Source organism: Trypanosoma melophagium (assembly GCF_022059095.1).
Source record: "Trypanosoma melophagium isolate St. Kilda chromosome Unknown ctg9segment0, whole genome shotgun sequence".
NCBI lineage: Eukaryota > Euglenozoa > Kinetoplastea > Trypanosomatida > Trypanosomatidae > Trypanosoma > Trypanosoma melophagium.
In genome coordinates, this window is record NW_027125194.1 from 882037 (window position 1) to 900400 (window position 18364).

Consider the following 18364-nt stretch of genomic DNA (forward strand, 5'->3'; position numbering starts at 1 on the left):
TGTTTGCTTTTATTTTTGTTTTTAATCTAGTATTTATCCTTTCTTGGTTTCGTTATTGTTCTTGTTGTTTTCACTTTTCTTTCTCTTTTTCATCAGCTAGGGTTTTCTATATGTACATAGAAACAAAGCAAAACTGAAATTAAAAAAATAATAGGAAATGGTTTCCTCAGGAAAATGGATTCTAGAACGTAGTGACGGTTTTATTGTTGAGATGAATGAACCTGGTGTTTCTGTTTTCTTTGGAAGGGATAAGAAACTCCCACAGACCCAGCAGATGGATGATAAGTATATTTCGCGACATCATTTTGTGGTAAATTTCAAACCACCTGCTCTCTTTATTAAACAGCTTGGAAAAAACCCAACTTTTTATTCAAAGGAATTCCTTCAATTACCTGGTTCTGATACAAATAATGGAAGCTTAGAATTTCGTCCATCGTGTGATAATAATACTGAAAAAGTTGACAATGCCGGGGTAAGTGAAAAGAATAATATTGTTTTAGTTCCTTCTGAAGTTAAGAGAGAACATCAGTCTCTTAGTGGGGGTAATGAAAAAGAAATAGGACAATGTACCCTTCATTTTCCTGAAGAATTAAGACTTCCTCATTTTACTGTGCGATATGTTGTTTCAAATTCAAATAAGAATGAAGCAAATACGACGACTCATGCTAATATACCAATGGTTCCTCTTAATTATCATAACAATAGTGAGGATGAGGAAGAAGATGAAAAAGAAAGTGAAGGAAAACTAGCAGCTGCCCGTGGTTGTCGTGGAATTCTCGACGCCGTTCTACACGAACAAGAGCAAAAAGAAAAAGAAAAGAAGGAAAACCAAGAAAAGAATAAGGAGGAGGAAAGTGAGGACCATAACAATAATCAAAATTATAGGGAAGAAAAAGTGGAGAGAGAGAAGAAAATTCCACGCATCAATTAATGATGACTGAAGGGAGAAATGCCCAAAAAAAAATTTATTCTGTTTTCTAGTTGAGAATCAGAAAATCTATTGATGAAGTGGAAAGTCTTCGAACCCAATTGAGGCGAGCGTGGCGCAGTCGGCAGCGCGTGGGTTTCATAATCCCAAGGTCGTGAGTTCGAGCCTCACCGATCGCATTGTTTTTTTTTCCCCTGCAAAAAAAAAAGAAAAAAGACCTAACGATGGGGTTCTACTTTTTTTTCTTTTAAAGATCAGTGCGATCAGAAATATTCTCGTAGACTATCTTCTCTAATAGAGTGACTACAAAATAATAATAATAATAATAATAATAATAATAATAATAATAATAATAATGTCTTGTCTAACTAGTAGTATTTATGTTTGTTTTTTCCTTCTTTGTGAAAAGTACAAAAGTGTAAGTTATTTAAAAAAAAAAAATGCCTGATTCACCTACGCCACAATGTGTTCGTCGTTTGCAGAAGGAACTTTGTGAATTATCTAGAGAACCGAACCCATTTTGTGTAACTACCCCTTCGCGTCAAAGTATTTTACGTTGGTATTTTATTCTCAATGGTCCCCCCGGTACACCATATGAAGGAGGACGATATCTTGGTAAACTAAAGTTTCCTTCTAATTATCCATTAACTCCTCCTGATATTTACTTGCTTACACCTAATGGACGATTTAAGACAGATACCAGTATTTGCCTAACTATGAGCAGTTATCATCCGGAAAATTGGACTCCACTTTGGGGAGTTCGTACTATTCTCACTGGTTTGCTCTCTTTTATGACGGATGAAGAAGAAACTACAGGTAGTGTAAATTGCACAGTAGCTCAGCGAAAAGTTTATGCTGCAGAAAGTCGTCGTTATAATGTAGAGCAAATGCTTGTATATAAAGAAATTTTTCCTGAAGAATATGAAAAGGATTTAGGCATTTTAAGAGGTAAATCTGAAGAAAAGGAAGGAAATGAAGTAGGTAGTGGGAATAGTGGTGTTGGAAACAGCAATAACAATAACAACAATTCTAATGCAGAAATAGGAAGAAATATGGCACAACGTGGAGCTGCAAGATGGAATGGTTTAGGGGCAGCTATCGCGGCTCTTTTTGCTATGGCAATGGGCGTTTTTTTCTTCAGAAGATAGTGAGAAAAGAGCTAAAAAAAAAAGGAATAAAAAGAAAAGAGAATGAAAATGAAAAGGAGTTTTTTAATGATAGTTTTGCTATCTTTTTTTTTCTTGTTGAGTTGTATTTCTGAAAGCTTTCGAAAAGAATGATGGAGCCTTATGTTATCAGCAACAAATTTTTGGATGGGTCTCAATGGTGAATAAATTACTTATTTTCATCTTTACAGTCTGTCTAACCATAAGTTTTCTGAAAGTAACTTTATAAACAAGTAAAAATGTTAAGAACGAATAAACGAGAGAGCCAGGAGGCGTTGTGATATAGTGTGGAACACTATGCAAAAAACAGAAACATATTTGAAGGAATGTGAATCCAGTTTACGGATAAACAACGCTGAAGCAAAGCGCATGAAGGAAGCAGGAATTATTTGTACAGCTTCATCACATCCAACCACAGGTTGGGTAGTCCCTTTTACGGCGGCAGAGGACAAACCCTCCGGACAAAGAAGACGTTTTATTGCGTGGCCAAGAGAAAAGAATGACAAGGATGATTATGAGGCCGATGTTCCTCTCGCGCATATTTCAAAGTATATGGATGTGGTTTATGATGAAACGGCAACATTATTTGATTTAAAGGCATCCTTTTTCCAGGTGGCCTTACCAGTAAACACACGCGCAAGTTTCCGTTGCCGCACGGAATCAGGGGAATTAGTTGAGTTCACTCGCCTTTTCATGGGCTATAAATATAGTCCCGAAATTTTCAACACAATTAAAAGAGTTTTGTCCGGCGATCCGGGATTGGCATTGCCGCAGTACGCGGCACCCAAAGGGTTAAAAATACACGTTTGGATTGATAACATCAGAATAAGTGGTCCACACGGAAAGGTACAATCTTAGGGACGCCAAATCATACATAACATGCAAAGCTGTGGAGCCACTATTGGGGAATAGCAGTTTAAAACGAAGGAATAAGATTTCATCGGGGCGCGCTCCGGCTATGCGAAGCAGACGGTATCCCTAAGCCAAAAGGCAATAAGAAGGTTGAAAGAGGCGCCGTCAATGGAAAAGACGACGGTTGAAGAATTGGAGAGCACAGTTTCGCGCAGGATTTGCGCGACAGGGGTGGTAAGGAGTGAATCCCTTTTCCCTTATTATTTCTTCTTAAAAATAGCGCGTCAACGTTTATCATGTTTAAATCAGGGTTTATTGCGGCCCCAAGGTCAGGCAAATTTATCACCCAATGCAAGGGTCATTGGGCAAAACTGGCTTGAAACACTATTAAGAACGAGCCGGTTCACCCATCACAGCAGTTGCCATCGAAGGCAACGCTGGCGACAGACGCATCCATGTACGGATGGGGAGCGTTATCATTTAAGTATTCAGGGGAAGTTTTGGTGGCTGCTGGTGGTGCTTGGAAGCGCCCAGCTCGCATGATTTCCCAAACAGAGGCAATTGCCGTTCATCTAGCGCTGCGCGGTTTTAAAATGCATATGGCAGGGCCATTGGATATTCGCGTTGGTAACGCAACGGTTATGCACATTATGCAAAAAGGAAACATGCATTCACAGGCATTGGTTGCGGAAGTTGGCGCCATAGAAAAAGTTTTACGCCCACACGGCATAAGTGCTACTTGGAGTTACGTGGCTTCAGGGCAAAATCCAACGGATGGAATATCTAGAGGTGAAAGCCATCAAAAAATTAGACTTAGCGAAGGAGTGGAACTTGCGATGGGAAGAGCGGGTTAAAAAGGGCTTCTCACCACCTCCATTTCTTCAGTTCTTAGGCGGTATTAAAATATAACGGTTTGGAAAAATTTCAAAGTTTATTTTTTACATAAAAGAGGGAGCTCGAATTGGCAAAATTTGAATAAAGGGTTTTTTTTCTTTTTTTTTTCTTTGTTCTCTTTATGATAGGAGTAAGGCTAAGATTATTCGCGTACACATTTGTCTCGTTTACCATGTACATTTCTTCGCCGCCGTCGTCAGCGTCGCCACCGTACATGCGGTTGTTATAACCACCCCCGCGTCCAACACGGCGCTCGTCGCGTTGGCCATCGCCAGCAACACAACCGCGGCGGTTGTTTCCGTTTCCTCTTCCAGTGTATCTACCCTCTCCATAGTTAGCAGCAGCAGCCCGTAGGCTTTTCAACTCGGTGCGTAGCTTTTGTATCTCATTATACAATTCGTCAAGTCTATCCTTGACCGGTGCTCCGTCCCATTATCCTGCTTAGTTATTATTGCGATCGAATGCCGGTATGAAAGGCTCACCTTCGCAGAGGGCTCTGGTTGCATGTGGGGTGATCGTAGAGGGCGTATCTTCTCGAGTGCATGGTCCTCTTTATTTCTTTTTGGTTGGCTGGATTTGTTCTGGATGGACCACCACCCTCCAGCATTTTCTCACCCATCTCTGTCATTCGTTTTGCTCCCATAGCATCCTCAATCAGGCAACGGTTCTGGGTGTTCATTTCCGTGCCTAAAAAAGAGGGAAGGGAAGCTTTCCGGAGGAGATGGCGGATGACATGGAATCCTTCATAAAGTCATTGGTATCCCTCTGCACCGCCCAGTTGCGCATCGTGAGGCGGTCATCGGGGACCATGTTTAGGAGCATCTCGACTGGTACAAAATGCGGGTAGCTTGATCCGCTGTACAAGAGCGTCATCAGAATGAAAGCCACATCTTGTGAAAGTGGCATGTTGGACTTTATCCTTTCTTCGAAATTCCTCCTTAAATTTGCAGGTGTCTCGGGTTTTGCCGCACGTAGGAATAACTCTCCGTACCTTTTCATATATTCATCGGCCTGTTGCCTCCACGGCTTTAATTTATATATGCAGTCCAGTCGCAATGTGGCGAGCATTGCTTCATGCACACGGTTAGAGTCAGCCAGTTGCTGCTCGACATTCCTCTCGGTATAATGCATTGACACGCGAAAGTAACGATGTCGATTGACTAAAACAACGGAAGCAAAACACCTAGACCATCAGTTTTTGTAGAAAACAGAAAAACATGAAAGTAAGAGATAGACAGTAGTGTTGCAGTAATCTAAAAACAAATTATGTATGCGGTTACACTTTCAGAGTTTATATAAATAAAAATAAATCACACAGTGGTAGCTTTTACCCGCTACATATTTCTCCATCAATGAACATCACCCTCAACTCAAAAAAAAATTTCACTCCGACACTCTCGTTCCCAAGAGCCACGCTCGTTGGAAACCCCACTCGGACCGAAGAAGTGTAACCCGGGTGCAGTGGGAGAGCGCGTGGTGCATTACCGCGTCAGCGCACGGAGCGCGGTATAGTGGCGGTTAGGGCTAGGGTTGAATATCACAAAAGCACACCCGCCTAGTCTGTCGTGAGAAGCTTCTTTTGTCGTTAGAGAATTAAACTGTCGTTAAGGACGTGGTGTTGCAGCATTACGTCTGTCGTTAATGATGAGGTCACTTTATTCTTCCACGTTCTTTTGGCGCTTCGCGCCTCCCAACGCTAACCCCTACGCCTCCTTCCCCACCCCTGTAAGGCCTCTACACCCCTCTAAGACCAGCGACGAGCTCGATTATGGAATCCTTGACAGGATTAGTCTCAAGAGGCACCTGTCGCGATCCCCAACAAGCAACAAAAAACAGAGGAAATCATTGAGGCCAATACATTAAATAAAAACCAAAAATAACAAAAATTATTAACAAAAGGAGAGTGGCCGACGGGCTCTGGGAAAGGATGGTGGGAGTAGAGAATCTCTCTTAGACTGTTTTGCTGTTCATGGATTGGTTATAAAACTAAATAAAGCAAAACCTGAAAATAACAAAACTCAAATAATAAAAATCTAAAAATAACAAAATAAATATTACAAGAGCTTGAGGATCCCACAAAACGAAGGGATTTTTCTCTCAAACACCGCTCTTCATAGACAGCAACCCTGGTGCTCTACGGTGAGAAGCTGGTAGCCATACCGTTGGGGTAAAACCCATAAAGACACGAGGAATAAAAAAAAGCAAATTTCACCATGGCAGAATCAATGTGATGAGGGAATCAGTCTGGATGTGATTTACTTCTTAGGACATGCGAAAAAGAAGCAAGGGTGAACTAATGAAGCACAACAACATGTTCTGCAGTGAAAACAAACCAGCGTTGCAGTGCATATCTGATGGTTTAACCCTTGGAATGTGTTCCTCCACTTCTGTGTCTGAAGAATTGTCTCAGGAGTGGCACCGCTACTTTGAGAGAGTTGTGCTTTGGCTGTGTGTCGTTCTCTGTGGGATGGGGGTCCGATGTTGGAGAAAGATGGGTTCTGAGGGGTATATATGTGATCGTACTCTCCTCATATACGTTGTGGAGGGGGTGGGGGATGTGTGTATGTTTTTGTTTTTTTTGGAGGGCACGGGAAGGAGAAGTTGGAGGCGAGGCGGGTTGTGCAGCACCCCTCTACTCTGCCCCTTGATGGACTCTGCTGCCGTGTGTCTGTTTTGTTATTCGGCACTCTGTCAGTTCCCAGTGCTTCTCCTGCAGTTGGGAGTAAACGCTGAGTGTGGGTGGCAGCAGTGGTTTTCTTGTTGCCGCATCATTGCGGCCAGAGATGCTCTTACTGGTGGAGCATGGATGGGTGACGTGGGATGTGCTTGTTGTTGGTTTTTATGTGTGAGGGGTTGGTGTGTTCCTTTTTCTTTTTCTTTGGTATTTTATGCAAAACGAGTGTGTGTGTGTGTGTGTGATTTATTTCTAAATGGATGCCTCACTCAATTATTTGCCTTCAGGGTATCCCATTGGTGCTCGTTACGCTGGGTTCCATGTTTTCCCAATGGTTGCATCTTCAGTCCCATTGTTGTTGTCCTGTTTCTCTCTGTGTGGAGGTGCCCTTCACCCATTTCTCTCTGCCATGTGTGTTAGCTGTGCGTCTCTTACTCTTTTTCTCTTCTTCCTTGTTATCAGAGACCCAAGCAACCCACAGTGAAATTGAATAACAAGGATGCTCGTTCAACTGCGCCGTCTGGTGTGCCTGTTGGTCCTTCTGCAGTGTTTTTTGGGTGCGTGTGTGGTGGATGCAACGGCCTCAGAGACGAAAAAACCGATTCCTTGCAATGATTCAGAGGTTCAGAGGGATTTGGAGAGGTTGAAGGAATTGAAGGATTATCTTCCTGTGTTGAGGGATCCGGAGGCCCGGGCGAAGGAAGCAAGGGTGTGTTTAGAGATATGGGGGAAGGCCGTGGATGAATGTAAGAAGAACTACGGTGTCATCGACAGCACCCTGGATCTCACCAAGAGAATTGTTTTCGGCCATGAAGGAACAAAAGCGGATGTTAAGTGGGAACAACTGAACCAGACGGTGTCAAATTGCAAGAGCAAAGAAGTTCAGGAGTTCGTGAGGAATTACGAGGGGATGATGGTGAAATATAATGCTGCAGTGAAGCGGACGGCAGAATTGGTGGAGGTTGCGCGTGCAAAAAAAGTGATATGTGATACCTATTTTGACGATCTGCAGCATCCGTTCTTGAGGGCGAGAGAGAGCGTCTGGGTTTTTCTCCCAGCGTTGAATAATGAGACAGTTCAGCGTTGCATGCCGGAAGATAAGGGGGAAGAAAAACGTAAAACCTTCCTTGAAAGATACAAGGCGATAAATGACACCTATACTCAATTCTTTTTGTTGAGGGGAGGGACCCAGGTTTGTCGAGTAAACACCGGGGGAAGTGCGGGAAAGCTATTGAACGGTACGATTGCGCTGCTCAAAGAGAAATGTAAGGAAAGCCCCACCATCGTATCGCCGACAACTGCGGTAAAGCCCCCCGATGAAATAGACTTACGGGGAAGTGAGGAAGCAAATAAATATAAACAGGTGCTGAAAGGTGCGTATCGCGATAAGCATAAGAAGGACGTGGAAGAGTTTGCAAAGAAGAAAGAGGAAGAAAGAAAAAGGATTGCAGCAGAAGAGGCGAGAAAAGCAGCGGAAGCAGAAAAAGCAAGAAGAGCCGCAGAAGAGAAGGAAAGAAGGGATGAGGAAGAAAGAAAAAGGGTTGCAGCAGAAGAGGCGAGAAAAGCAGCGGAAGCAGAAAAAGCAAGAAGAGCCGCAGAAGAGAAGGAAAGAAGGGATGAGGAAGAAAGAAAAAGGGTTGCGGCAGAAGAGGCGGAAAAAAAAACTAAAGAGGAAGAGGCGGAGATGAAGAAGAAGGCCAAGAAGCAGAAGGACGGCGGCAGCAATCCTGCATTGTTGCACGTTCCCTTGCTGCTTCTTCTGTTGTGTGTGTTGGGTTGCACTCTTGTGTGCTGATTGGTGTTTCCATGACACACAGCTGCACAGTGTTAACCTTTGTTTGACTGGACATGGGTGTGCGTTGTAAGGTCACTGTTATTTTTAATGGATTTTAATGTTTCTTTTTTTCCAGTACTATAAATCTCTTGCTTGTTTGTAAATGGATACATCTATTGCATTCCCTATGGCACTCAACAGACGACAACCCCTCTTTTTTGTGATGGAGTGTTCTTTTTCTTTGTTCGCATTATTTGGGTTCTGCTTTGCCGCCGTTCACTGTGTCTGCCTGGTGTGTGTGTGTGTGTTCCGTAATATTACTAATTTTTGCTTTTACCCATGGGAATGGGATACAATCCCCGATATGTTTTAATTGCTGTGACTGAAATCTGAAGAATGGCAGGAGGTTCAAGACACACAAACACGCACACAGTACCAACCTTCTTTCTCTTTGTGTGTGTGTGTGTGTGGAATGTCATCATGTGTGTGCATCATTCCCATTGCTCGTCCTGTGCGAAAGACACACACACCAACTGCAGAGAATTGTGTTCGTACCCCCTGAACATGTTCACATGATAGTCACGGCTTTCTTTTCTTTTTGTTTGTTTTCATTGTTTTGTTTTCCCCCTGTGTGGTGCTGTGCATGTGTGTCTGTTCTGCTGCATATGGTAGTGTGCTCCTCAAGCCAACCAATGGGCGTGGTGCTTTGTGGATTCCCGCACCGTGCAGCAGGACAGGCACGCAGTCCTCAACAGACCAATTCTTTTATATACACTCTTCCCTTCTTTCCTTGTGTGTGTTTTCTTTTCATTATTAATTGGCACTGTGTGTGTGTGCAGCTGTGTGTTTCTCTTTTGCGTTTCCCCATGCACCTTGTGTGTTGGTTTTTCTGTAATGATCCTATTTTCATTGCTAATTGCAAGCTGCAGGCTATGCAAACAGTGAATACTTGGTCACTATACTTTTACCATATAATAAATACTCGTTATGAAACATAAAGTGGATGTGACTGTCTTCAGGCATCGCAGCCACATTAAGTCATGAATTTCTTTTGGTTTTTTTTCATTTTTGCTCTATTACTGTGTCTGCCTCACGCAGTCACTCTCTTTTCTACATTTTTATTTTGGTAAAGATATTGGTGGGTTGTGGGTGTTTGAGAGTGCCCTTCCTATGTGTGTCCTTGTGTGTGTTGGGGTTTCTCCTCCCAGCGCCCAGGTAATGAAAACACATTTCTTCGTTCTCGCCTTCTCTCTCTGTTGGTGGTGTCACTCACGGCATGGCCACGAGCATATTTCTCTGCCCTTGTGGTGTGTGGCTTGCTTGAGTGACTGCAGCCTGCGGGGAGGGACTGAGACTGATCCGCTTCGGCTTCACGTAATGGGTTTGTTTTTCTTTTTTGGGGTGTGTCTTGATGTGTGCTGCTGTGGGCGAATGGTGTTCTCTAATTTGGAGTGTCAGCTGTGTTTATTGTATTGTGAGTGTTATTGTGTGCTGTTGGTATCCTTTTTTTTGTTGCTCTTTTCTTGTGTTTTCTGTTCCCCTCTGCAGGTGCGTGGCTCAGTGTAGGGTTTTAGTGGATGTTGCGGTGCCTCTCTGGCATGAGCATGTGGGTGAGATGGAAACTCTGTGTTGCCGTACCGCTCCACTGCGGAGACTGTGGTTGGTGTGTTTCTCCCGGACGCTGATGTTTGCGGGGTGCGCTAACTGTCGGCGTGGCGATATCCCCCGCCATGGGTGTGAGGGGTTGGAGTGACGGTGTGTGGTTCCTTTGCGTTGTTCTTTTTTTTTCTTCTCCTCTCCCTTGTTGCCACAGACCCAAGCAACCCAAAGTGGCATTGAATGACAAGGATGCTCTTGCAATTGCGCCGCGTGGTGTACCTGTTGGTACTGCTGCAGTGCTGTGCGTGTGTGTTCCTTGCAAACCAAGAAGCACGTGCCGCGGGTGGAAGAGGCGGGGAAGAAGAGAGCAATAAAGAATGGCGGAGAACGTGGCCAATCGGTTGAGTTTATCCGTGCCCAGAGCGTATATGGAGGTTGAGGACGGGAGAGCATGCCTAAAATTATGGAGGGAAAGAGTGGCAAAGTGCAATGCAAGTGCCGTGACCACCGCTGCCGCTGCGAATGAAATTGCCGAACTTGTTAGGGAGATGGCGCAGATAAAAGAAACCCCGGGTGAGGATGATTCTATCAAGGAAGAAAAACTGAGGGCGATCGGTGATGTCGCTGATAAGGTTAGTAAAACGATTGATCGCACTACGGTTGCGGTAGATGCTACGTTGACAGCGATCGCTGATGCAGATGCGGTGAAAGTTCATTGTGCGCACATTTATGCTAACATTGATGACGGCTTGCATGAACTTGAACAAGGCCTTTTGGCTAGTGAAGAAATTGAAGAAAAATATCGGACGTCAACATTGAGCGTCCTCGTGAAAAATGGTACGGGAGTAAAGAAGATCCTCTCGGCGATGAAGGGGGAGTATGAGGGGTTCGGTGGAGATCACCAACACTCAACGTTGGCTGCCCAGGGGAAGGCAACTAGTGCGAAAAAAGAAAGCATTTGAAGCCGGGGAATTACTTAAAGAGTTCCAGCAGAAGATTGATGCCTGCCGCGTCGAAGTGGAAGGAGGTACTGCCAAGACGAAGGTCGCTCAAGCAGTTACGAAGACAGGTGGAGTGGGCATCAAGCCAAAAGCTAGCGAGATTACGGGTGACAAATTTAGGGTTGAGTTTGAGGAGGAAAAGAAAAGAGAAGCGAAAAGAAAGCTCGATGCCATCCTGGAGAAGGAGAGGGATTTGAGAAAAGCCAAAGAAAATGCGGAAAGAGAGAGGGCCGAACAGGAGCGGTTGGCTGCAGAAAAAAGGGCAGAGCAAGAAAACCGTGCCAATGAAAAGGCAGAAAGGGCGAGAAAGGCTGAAGAAGAACGGACGAGAAGGGAAGCAGAAGAAAAGGCCAAACAGGAAGAGGCGAGAAAAGCAGAGGAGGAAAAAGCACAAGCCGCCGAAGAAGAAAAAGTAAGCGAAGAAGCGGGGAGAAAGGCTAAGGAAGAAGAAGCGAAAAGGTTGGCAGAGGAATCGGAGAAAAAGGCCAAAGAAGAACTGGAGAAGGCCAAGAAGCAGAAGGACGGCGGCAGCAATCCTGCATTGTTGCACGTTCCCTTGCTGCTTCTTCTGCTGTGTGTGTTGGGTTGCACTCTTGTGTGCTGATTGGTGTTTCCATGACACACAGCTGCACAGTGTTAACCTTTGTTTGACTGGACATGGATGTGCGTTGTAAGGTCACTGTTATTTTTAATGGATGTTAATGTTTCTTTTTTTTTCCCAGTACTATAAATCTCTTGCTTGTTTGTAAATGGATACATCTATTGCATTCCCTATGGCACTCAACAGACGACAACCCCTCTTTTTTGTGATGGAGTGTTCTTTTTCTTTGTTCGCATTATTTGGGTTCTGCTTTGCCGCCGTTCACTGTGTCTGCCTGGTGTGTGTGTGTGTGTGTGTGTGTGTGTGTGTGTGTGTTCCGTAATATTACTAATTTTTGCTTTTACCCATGGGAATGGGATACAATCCCCGATATGTTTTAATTGCTGTGACTGAAATCTGAAGAATGGCAGGAGGTTCAAGACACACAAACACGCACACAGTACCAACCTTCTTTCTCTTTGTGTGTGTGTGTGTGTGTGGAATGTCATCATGTGTGTGCATCATTCCCATTGCTCGTCCTGTACGAAAGACACACACACCAACTGCAGGGAATTGTGTTCGTACCCCCTGAACATGTTCGCATGATAGTCACGGCTTTCTTTTCTTTTTGTTTGTTTTCATTGTTTTGTTTTCCCCCTGTGTGGTGCTGTGCATGTGTGTCTGTTCTGCTGCATATGGTAGTGTGCTCCTCAAGCCAACCAATGGGCGTGGTGCTTTGTGGATTCCCGCACCGTGCAGCAGGACAGGCACGCAGTCCTCAACAGACCAATTCTTTTATATACACTCTTCCCTTCTTTCCTTGTGTGTGTTTTCTTTTCATTATTAATTGGCACTGTGTGTGTGTGCAGCTGTGTGTTTCTCTTTTGCGTTTCCCCATGCACCTTGTGTGTTGGTTTTTCTGTAATGATCCTATTTTCATTGCTAATTGCAAGCTGCAGGCTATGCAAACAGTGAATACTTGGTCACTATACTTTTACCATATAATAAATACTCGTTATGAAACATAAAGTGGATGTAACTGTCTTCAGGCATCGCAGCCACATTAAGTCATGAATTTCTTTTGGTTTTTTTCATTTTTGCTCTATTACTGTGTCTGCCTCACGCAGTCACTCTCTTTTCTACATTTTTATTTTGGTAAAGATATTGGTGGGTTGTGGGTGTTTGAGAGTGCCCTTCCTATGTGTGTCCTTGTGTGTGTTGGGGTTTCTCCTCCCAGCGCCCAGGTAATGAAAACACATTTCTTCGTTCTCGCCTTCTCTCTCTGTTGGTGGTGTCACTCACGGCATGGCCACGAGCATATTTCTCTGCCCTTGTGGTGTGTGGCTTGCTTGAGTGACTGCAGCCTGCGGGGAGGGACTGAGACTGATCCGCTTCGGCTTCACGTAATGGGTTTGTTTTTCTTTTTGGGGTGTGCCTTGATGTGTGCTGCTGTGGGCGAATGGTGTTCTCTAATTTGGAGTGTTGGCTGTGTTTATTGTATTGTGAGTGTTATTGTGTGCTGTTGGTATCCTTTTTTTTGTTGCTCTTTTCTTGTGTTTTCTGTTCCCCTCTGCAGGTGCGTGGCTCAGTGTAGGGTTTTAGTGGATGTTGCGGTGCCTCTCTGGCATGGGCATGTGGGTGAGATGGAAACTCTGTGTTGCCGTACCGCTCCACTGCGGAGACTGTGGTTGGTGTGTTTCTCCCGGACGCTGATGTTTGCGGGGTGCGCTAACTGTCGGCGTGGCGATATCCCCCGCCATGGGTGTGAGGGGTTGGAGTGACGGTGTGTGGTTCCTTTGCGTTGTTCTTTTTTTTCTTCTCCTCTCCCTTGTTGCCACAGACCCAAGCAACCCAAAGTGACATTGAATGACAAGGATGCTCTTCCAATTGCGCCGCGTGGTGTACCTGTTGGTACTGCTGCAGTGCTGTGCGTGTGTGGTCCTTGCAAACCAAGAAGCACGTGCCGCGGGTGGAAGAGACGGGGAAGAAGAGAGCAATAAAAGAATGGCGGAGAACGTGGCCAATCGGTTGAGTTTATCCGTGCCCAGAGCGTATATGGAGGTTGAGGACGGGAGAGCATGCCTAAAATTATGGAGGGAAAGAGTGGCAAAGTGCAATGCAAGTGCCGTGACCACCGCTGCCGCTGCGAATGAAATTGCCGAACTTGTTAGGGAGATGGCGCAGATAAAAGAAACCCCGGGTGAGGATGATTCTATCAAGGAAGAAAAACTGAGGGCGATCGGTGATGTCGCTGATAAGGTTAGTAAAACGATTGATCGCACTACGGTTGCGGTAGATGCTACGTTGACAGCGATCGCTGATGCAGATGCGGTGAAAGTTCATTGTGCGCACATTTATGCTAACATTGATGACGGCTTGCATGAACTTGAACAAGGCCTTTTGGCTAGTGAAGAAATTGAAGAAAAATATCGGACGTCAACATTGAGCGTCCTCGTGAAAAATGGTACGGGAGTAAAGAAGATCCTCTCGGCGATGAAGGGGGAGTATGAGGGGTTCGGTGGAGATCACCAACACTCAACGTTGGCTGCCCAGGGGAAGGCAAATAGTGCGAAAAAGAAAGCATTTGAAGCCGGGGAATTACTTAAAGAGTTCCAGCAGAAGATTGATGCCTGCCGCGTCGAAGTGGAAGGAGGTACTGCCAAGACGAAGGTCGCTCAAGCAGTTACGAAGACAGGTGGAGTGAGCATCAAGCCAAAAGCTAGCGGGATTACGGGTGACAAATTTAGGGTTGAGTTTGAGGAGGAAAAGAAAAGAGAAGCGAAAAGAAAGCTCGATGCCATCCTGGAGAAGGAGAGGGATTTGAGAAAAGCCAAAGAAAATGCGGAAAGAGAGAGGGCCGAACAGGAGCGGTTGGCTGCAGAAAAAAGGGCAGAGCAAGAAAACCGTGCCAATGCAAAGGCAGAAAGGGCGAGAAAGGCTGAAGAAGAACGGACGAGAAGGGAAGCAGAAGAAAAGGCCAAACAGGAAGAGGCGAGAAAAGCAGAGGAGGAAAAAGCACAAGCCGCCGAAGAAGAAAAAGTAAGCGAAGAAGCGGGGAGAAAGGCTAAGGAAGAAGAAGCGAAAAGGTTGGCAGAGGAATCGGAGAAAAAGGCCAAAGAAGAACTGGAGAAGGCCAAGAAGCAGAAGGACGGCGGCAGCAATCCTGCATTGTTGCACGTTCCCTTGCTGCTTCTTCTGCTGTGTGTGTTGGGTTGCACTCTTGTGTGCTGATTGGTGTTTCCATGACACACAGCTGCACAGTGTTAACCTTTGTTTGACTGGACATGGATGTGCGTTGTAAGGTCACTTTTCTTTTTAATGGATGTTAATGTTTCTTTTTTTTCCCAGTACTATAAATCTCTTGCTTGTTTGTAAATGGATACATCTATTGCATTCCCTATGGCACTCAACAGACGACAACCCCTCTTTTTTGTGATGGAGTGTTCTTTTTCTTTGTTCGCATTATTTGGGTTCTGCTTTGCCGCCGTTCACTGTGTCTGCCTGTGTGTGTGTGTGTGTGTGTGTGTGTGTGTGTGTGTGTTCCGTAATATTACTAATTTTTGCTTTTACCCATGGGAATGGGATACAATCCCCGATATGTTTTAATTGCTGTGACTGAAATCTGAAGAATGGCAGGAGGTTCAAGACACACAAACACGCACACAGTACCAACCTTCTTTCTCTTTGTGTGTGTGTGTGTGTGTGTGGAATGTCATCATGTGTGTGCATCATTCCCATTGCTCGTCCTGTACGAAAGACACACACACCAACTGCAGGGAATTGTGTTCGTACCCCCTGAACATGTTCGCATGATAGTCACGGCTTTCTTTTCTTTTTGTTTGTTTTCATTGTTTTGTTTTCCCCTGTGTGGTGCTGTGCATGTGTGTCTGTTCTGCTGCATATGGTAGTGTGCTCCTCAAGCCAACCAATGGGCGTGGTGCTTTGTGGATTCCCGCACCGTGCAGCAGGACAGGCACGCAGTCCTCAACAGACCAATTCTTTTATATACACTCTTCCCTTCTTTCCTTGTGTGTGTTTTCTTTTCATTATTAATTGGCACTGTGTGTGTGTGCAGCTGTGTGTTTCTCTTTTGCGTTTCCCCATGCACCTTGTGTGTTGGTTTTTCTGTAATGATCCTATTTTCATTGCTAATTGCAAGCTGCAGGCTATGCAAACAGTGAATACTTGGTCACTATACTTTTACCATATAATAAATACTCGTTATGAAACATAAAGTGGATGTAACTGTCTTCAGGCATCGCAGCCACATTAAGTCATGAATTTCTTTTGGTTTTTTTCATTTTTGCTCTATTACTGTGTCTGCCTCACGCAGTCACTCTCTTTTCTACATTTTTATTTTGGTAAAGATATTGGTGGGTTGTGGGTGTTTGAGAGTGCCCTTCCTATGTGTGTCCTTGTGTGTGTTGGGGTTTCTCCTCCCAGCGCCCAGGTAATGAAAACACATTTCTTCGTTCTCGCCTTCTCTCTCTGTTGGTGGTGTCACTCACGGCATGGCCACGAGCATATTTCTCTGCCCTTGTGGTGTGTGGCTTGCTTGAGTGACTGCAGCCTGCGGGGAGGGACTGAGACTGATCCGCTTCGGCTTCACGTAATGGGTTTGTTTTTCTTTTTGGGGTGTGCCTTGATGTGTGCTGCTGTGGGCGAATGGTGTTCTCTAATTTGGAGTGTTGGCTGTGTTTATTGTATTGTGAGTGTTATTGTGTGCTGTTGGTATCCTTTTTTTTGTTGCTCTTTTCTTGTGTTTTCTGTTCCCCTCTGCAGGTGCGTGGCTCAGTGTAGGGTTTTAGTGGATGTTGCGGTGCCTCTCTGGCATGGGCATGTGGGTGAGATGGAAACTCTGTGTTGCCGTACCGCTCCACTGCGGAGACTGTGGTTGGTGTGTTTCTCCCGGACGCTGATGTTTGCGGGGTGCGCTAACTGTCGGCGTGGCGATATCCCCCGCCATGGGTGTGAGGGGTTGGAGTGACGGTGTGTGGTTCCTTTGCGTTGTTCTTTTTTTTTCTTCTCCTCTCCCTTGTTGCCACAGACCCAAGCAACCCAAAGTGGCATTGAATGACAAGGATGCTCTTGCAATTGCGCCGCGTGGTGTACCTGTTGGTACTGCTGCAGTGCTGTGCGTGTGTGGTCCTTGCAAACCAAGAAGCACGTGCCGCGGGTGGAAGAGACGGGGAAGAAGAGAGCAATAAAAGAATGGCGGAGAACGTGGCCAATCGGTTGAGTTTATCCGTGCCCAGAGCGTATATGGAGGTTGAGGACGGGAGAGCATGCCTAAAATTATGGAGGGAAAGAGTGGCAAAGTGCAATGCAAGTGCCGTGACCACCGCTGCCGCTGCGAATGAAATTGCCGAACTTGTTAGGGAGATGGCGCAGATAAAAGAAACCCCGGGTGAGGATGATTCTATCAAGGAAGAAAAACTGAGGGCGATCGGTGATGTCGCTGATAAGGTTAGTAAAACGATTGATCGCACTACGGTTGCGGTAGATGCTACGTTGACAGCGATCGCTGATGCAGATGCGGTGAAAGTTCATTGTGCGCACATTTATGCTAACATTGATGACGGCTTGCATGAACTTGAACAAGGCCTTTTGGCTAGTGAAGAAATTGAAGAAAAATATCGGACGTCAACATTGAGCGTCCTCGTGAAAAATGGTACGGGAGTAAAGAAGATCCTCTCGGCGATGAAGGGGGAGTATGAGGGGTTCGGTGGAGATCACCAACACTCAACGTTGGCTGCCCAGGGGAAGGCAAATAGTGCGAAAAAGAAAGCATTTGAAGCCGGGGAATTACTTAAAGAGTTCCAGCAGAAGATTGATGCCTGCCGCGTCGAATTGGAAGGAGGTACTGCCAAGACGAAGGTCGCTCAAGCAGTTACGAAGACAGGTGGAGTGAGCATCAAGCCAAAAGCTAGCGGGATTACGGGTGACAAATTTAGGGTTGAGTTTGAGGAGGAAAAGAAAAGAGAAGCGAAAAGAAAGCTCGATGCCATCCTGGAGAAGGAGAGGGATTTGAGAAAAGCCAAAGAAAATGCGGAAAGAGAGAGGGCCGAACAGGAGCGGTTGGCTGCAGAAAAAAGGGCAGAGCAAGAAAACCGTGCCAATGCAAAGGCAGAAAGGGCGAGAAAGGCTGAAGAAGAACGGACGAGAAGGGAAGCAGAAGAAAAGGCCAAACAGGAAGAGGCGAGAAAAGCAGAGGAGGAAAAAGCACAAGCCGCCGAAGAAGAAAAAGTAAGCGAAGAAGCGGGGAGAAAGGCTAAGGAAGAAGAAGCGAAAAGGTTGGCAGAGGAATCGGAGAAAAAGGCCAAAGAAGAACTGGAGAAGGCCAAGAAGCAGAAGGACGGCGGCAGCAATCCTGCATTGTTGCACGTTCCCTTGCTGCTTCTTCTGCTGTGTGTGTTGGGTTGCACTCTTGTGTGCTGATTGGTGTTTCCATGACACACAGCTGCACAGTGTTAACCTTTGTTTGACTGGACATGGATGTGCGTTGTAAGGTCACTTTTCTTTTTAATGGATGTTAATGTTTCTTTTTTTCCCAGTACTATAAATCTCTTGCTTGTTTGTAAATGGATACATCTATTGCATTCCCTATGGCACTCAACAGACGACAACCCCTCTTTTTTGTGATGGAGTGTTCTTTTTCTTTGTTCGCATTATCTGGGTTCTGCTTTGCCGCCGTTCACTGTGTCTGCCTGGTGTGTGTGTGTGTGTGTGTGTGTGTGTGTGTGTGTGTGTTCCGTAATATTACTAATTTTTGCTTTTACCCATGGGAATGGGATACAATCCCCGATATGTTTTAATTGCTGTGACTGAAATCTGAAGAATGGCAGGAGGTTCAAGACACACAAACACGCACACAGTACCAACCTTCTTTCTCTTTG

General features: G+C 45.3%; 3 protein-coding genes across 3 annotated transcripts; all 3 read left to right on the top strand.

Annotated features, from left to right (window-relative positions):
• Positions 1-157: 157 nt before the first annotated feature.
• On the top strand, positions 158-931 carry LSM04_002804 (Forkhead-associated (FHA) domain; the record flags this gene model as incomplete). Its single annotated transcript, XM_067333080.1, has 1 exon — positions 158-931. One exon carries the CDS (start codon positions 158-160, stop codon positions 929-931), a length of 774 nt encoding a protein of 257 aa, XP_067185623.1.
• Positions 932-1368: 437 nt separating this feature from the next.
• LSM04_003940 (Ubiquitin-conjugating enzyme E2) lies at positions 1369-2076 on the top strand (the record flags this gene model as incomplete). Its single annotated transcript, XM_067333081.1, has 1 exon — positions 1369-2076. One exon carries the CDS (start codon positions 1369-1371, stop codon positions 2074-2076), a length of 708 nt encoding a protein of 235 aa, XP_067185664.1.
• Positions 2077-7013: 4937 nt separating this feature from the next.
• LSM04_009451 (uncharacterized protein) lies at positions 7014-7909 on the top strand (the record flags this gene model as incomplete). Its single annotated transcript, XM_067333082.1, has 2 exons — positions 7014-7851; positions 7905-7909. 2 exons carry the CDS (start codon positions 7014-7016, stop codon positions 7907-7909), a joined length of 843 nt encoding a protein of 280 aa, XP_067185910.1.
• Positions 7910-18364: the final 10455 nt, after the last annotated feature.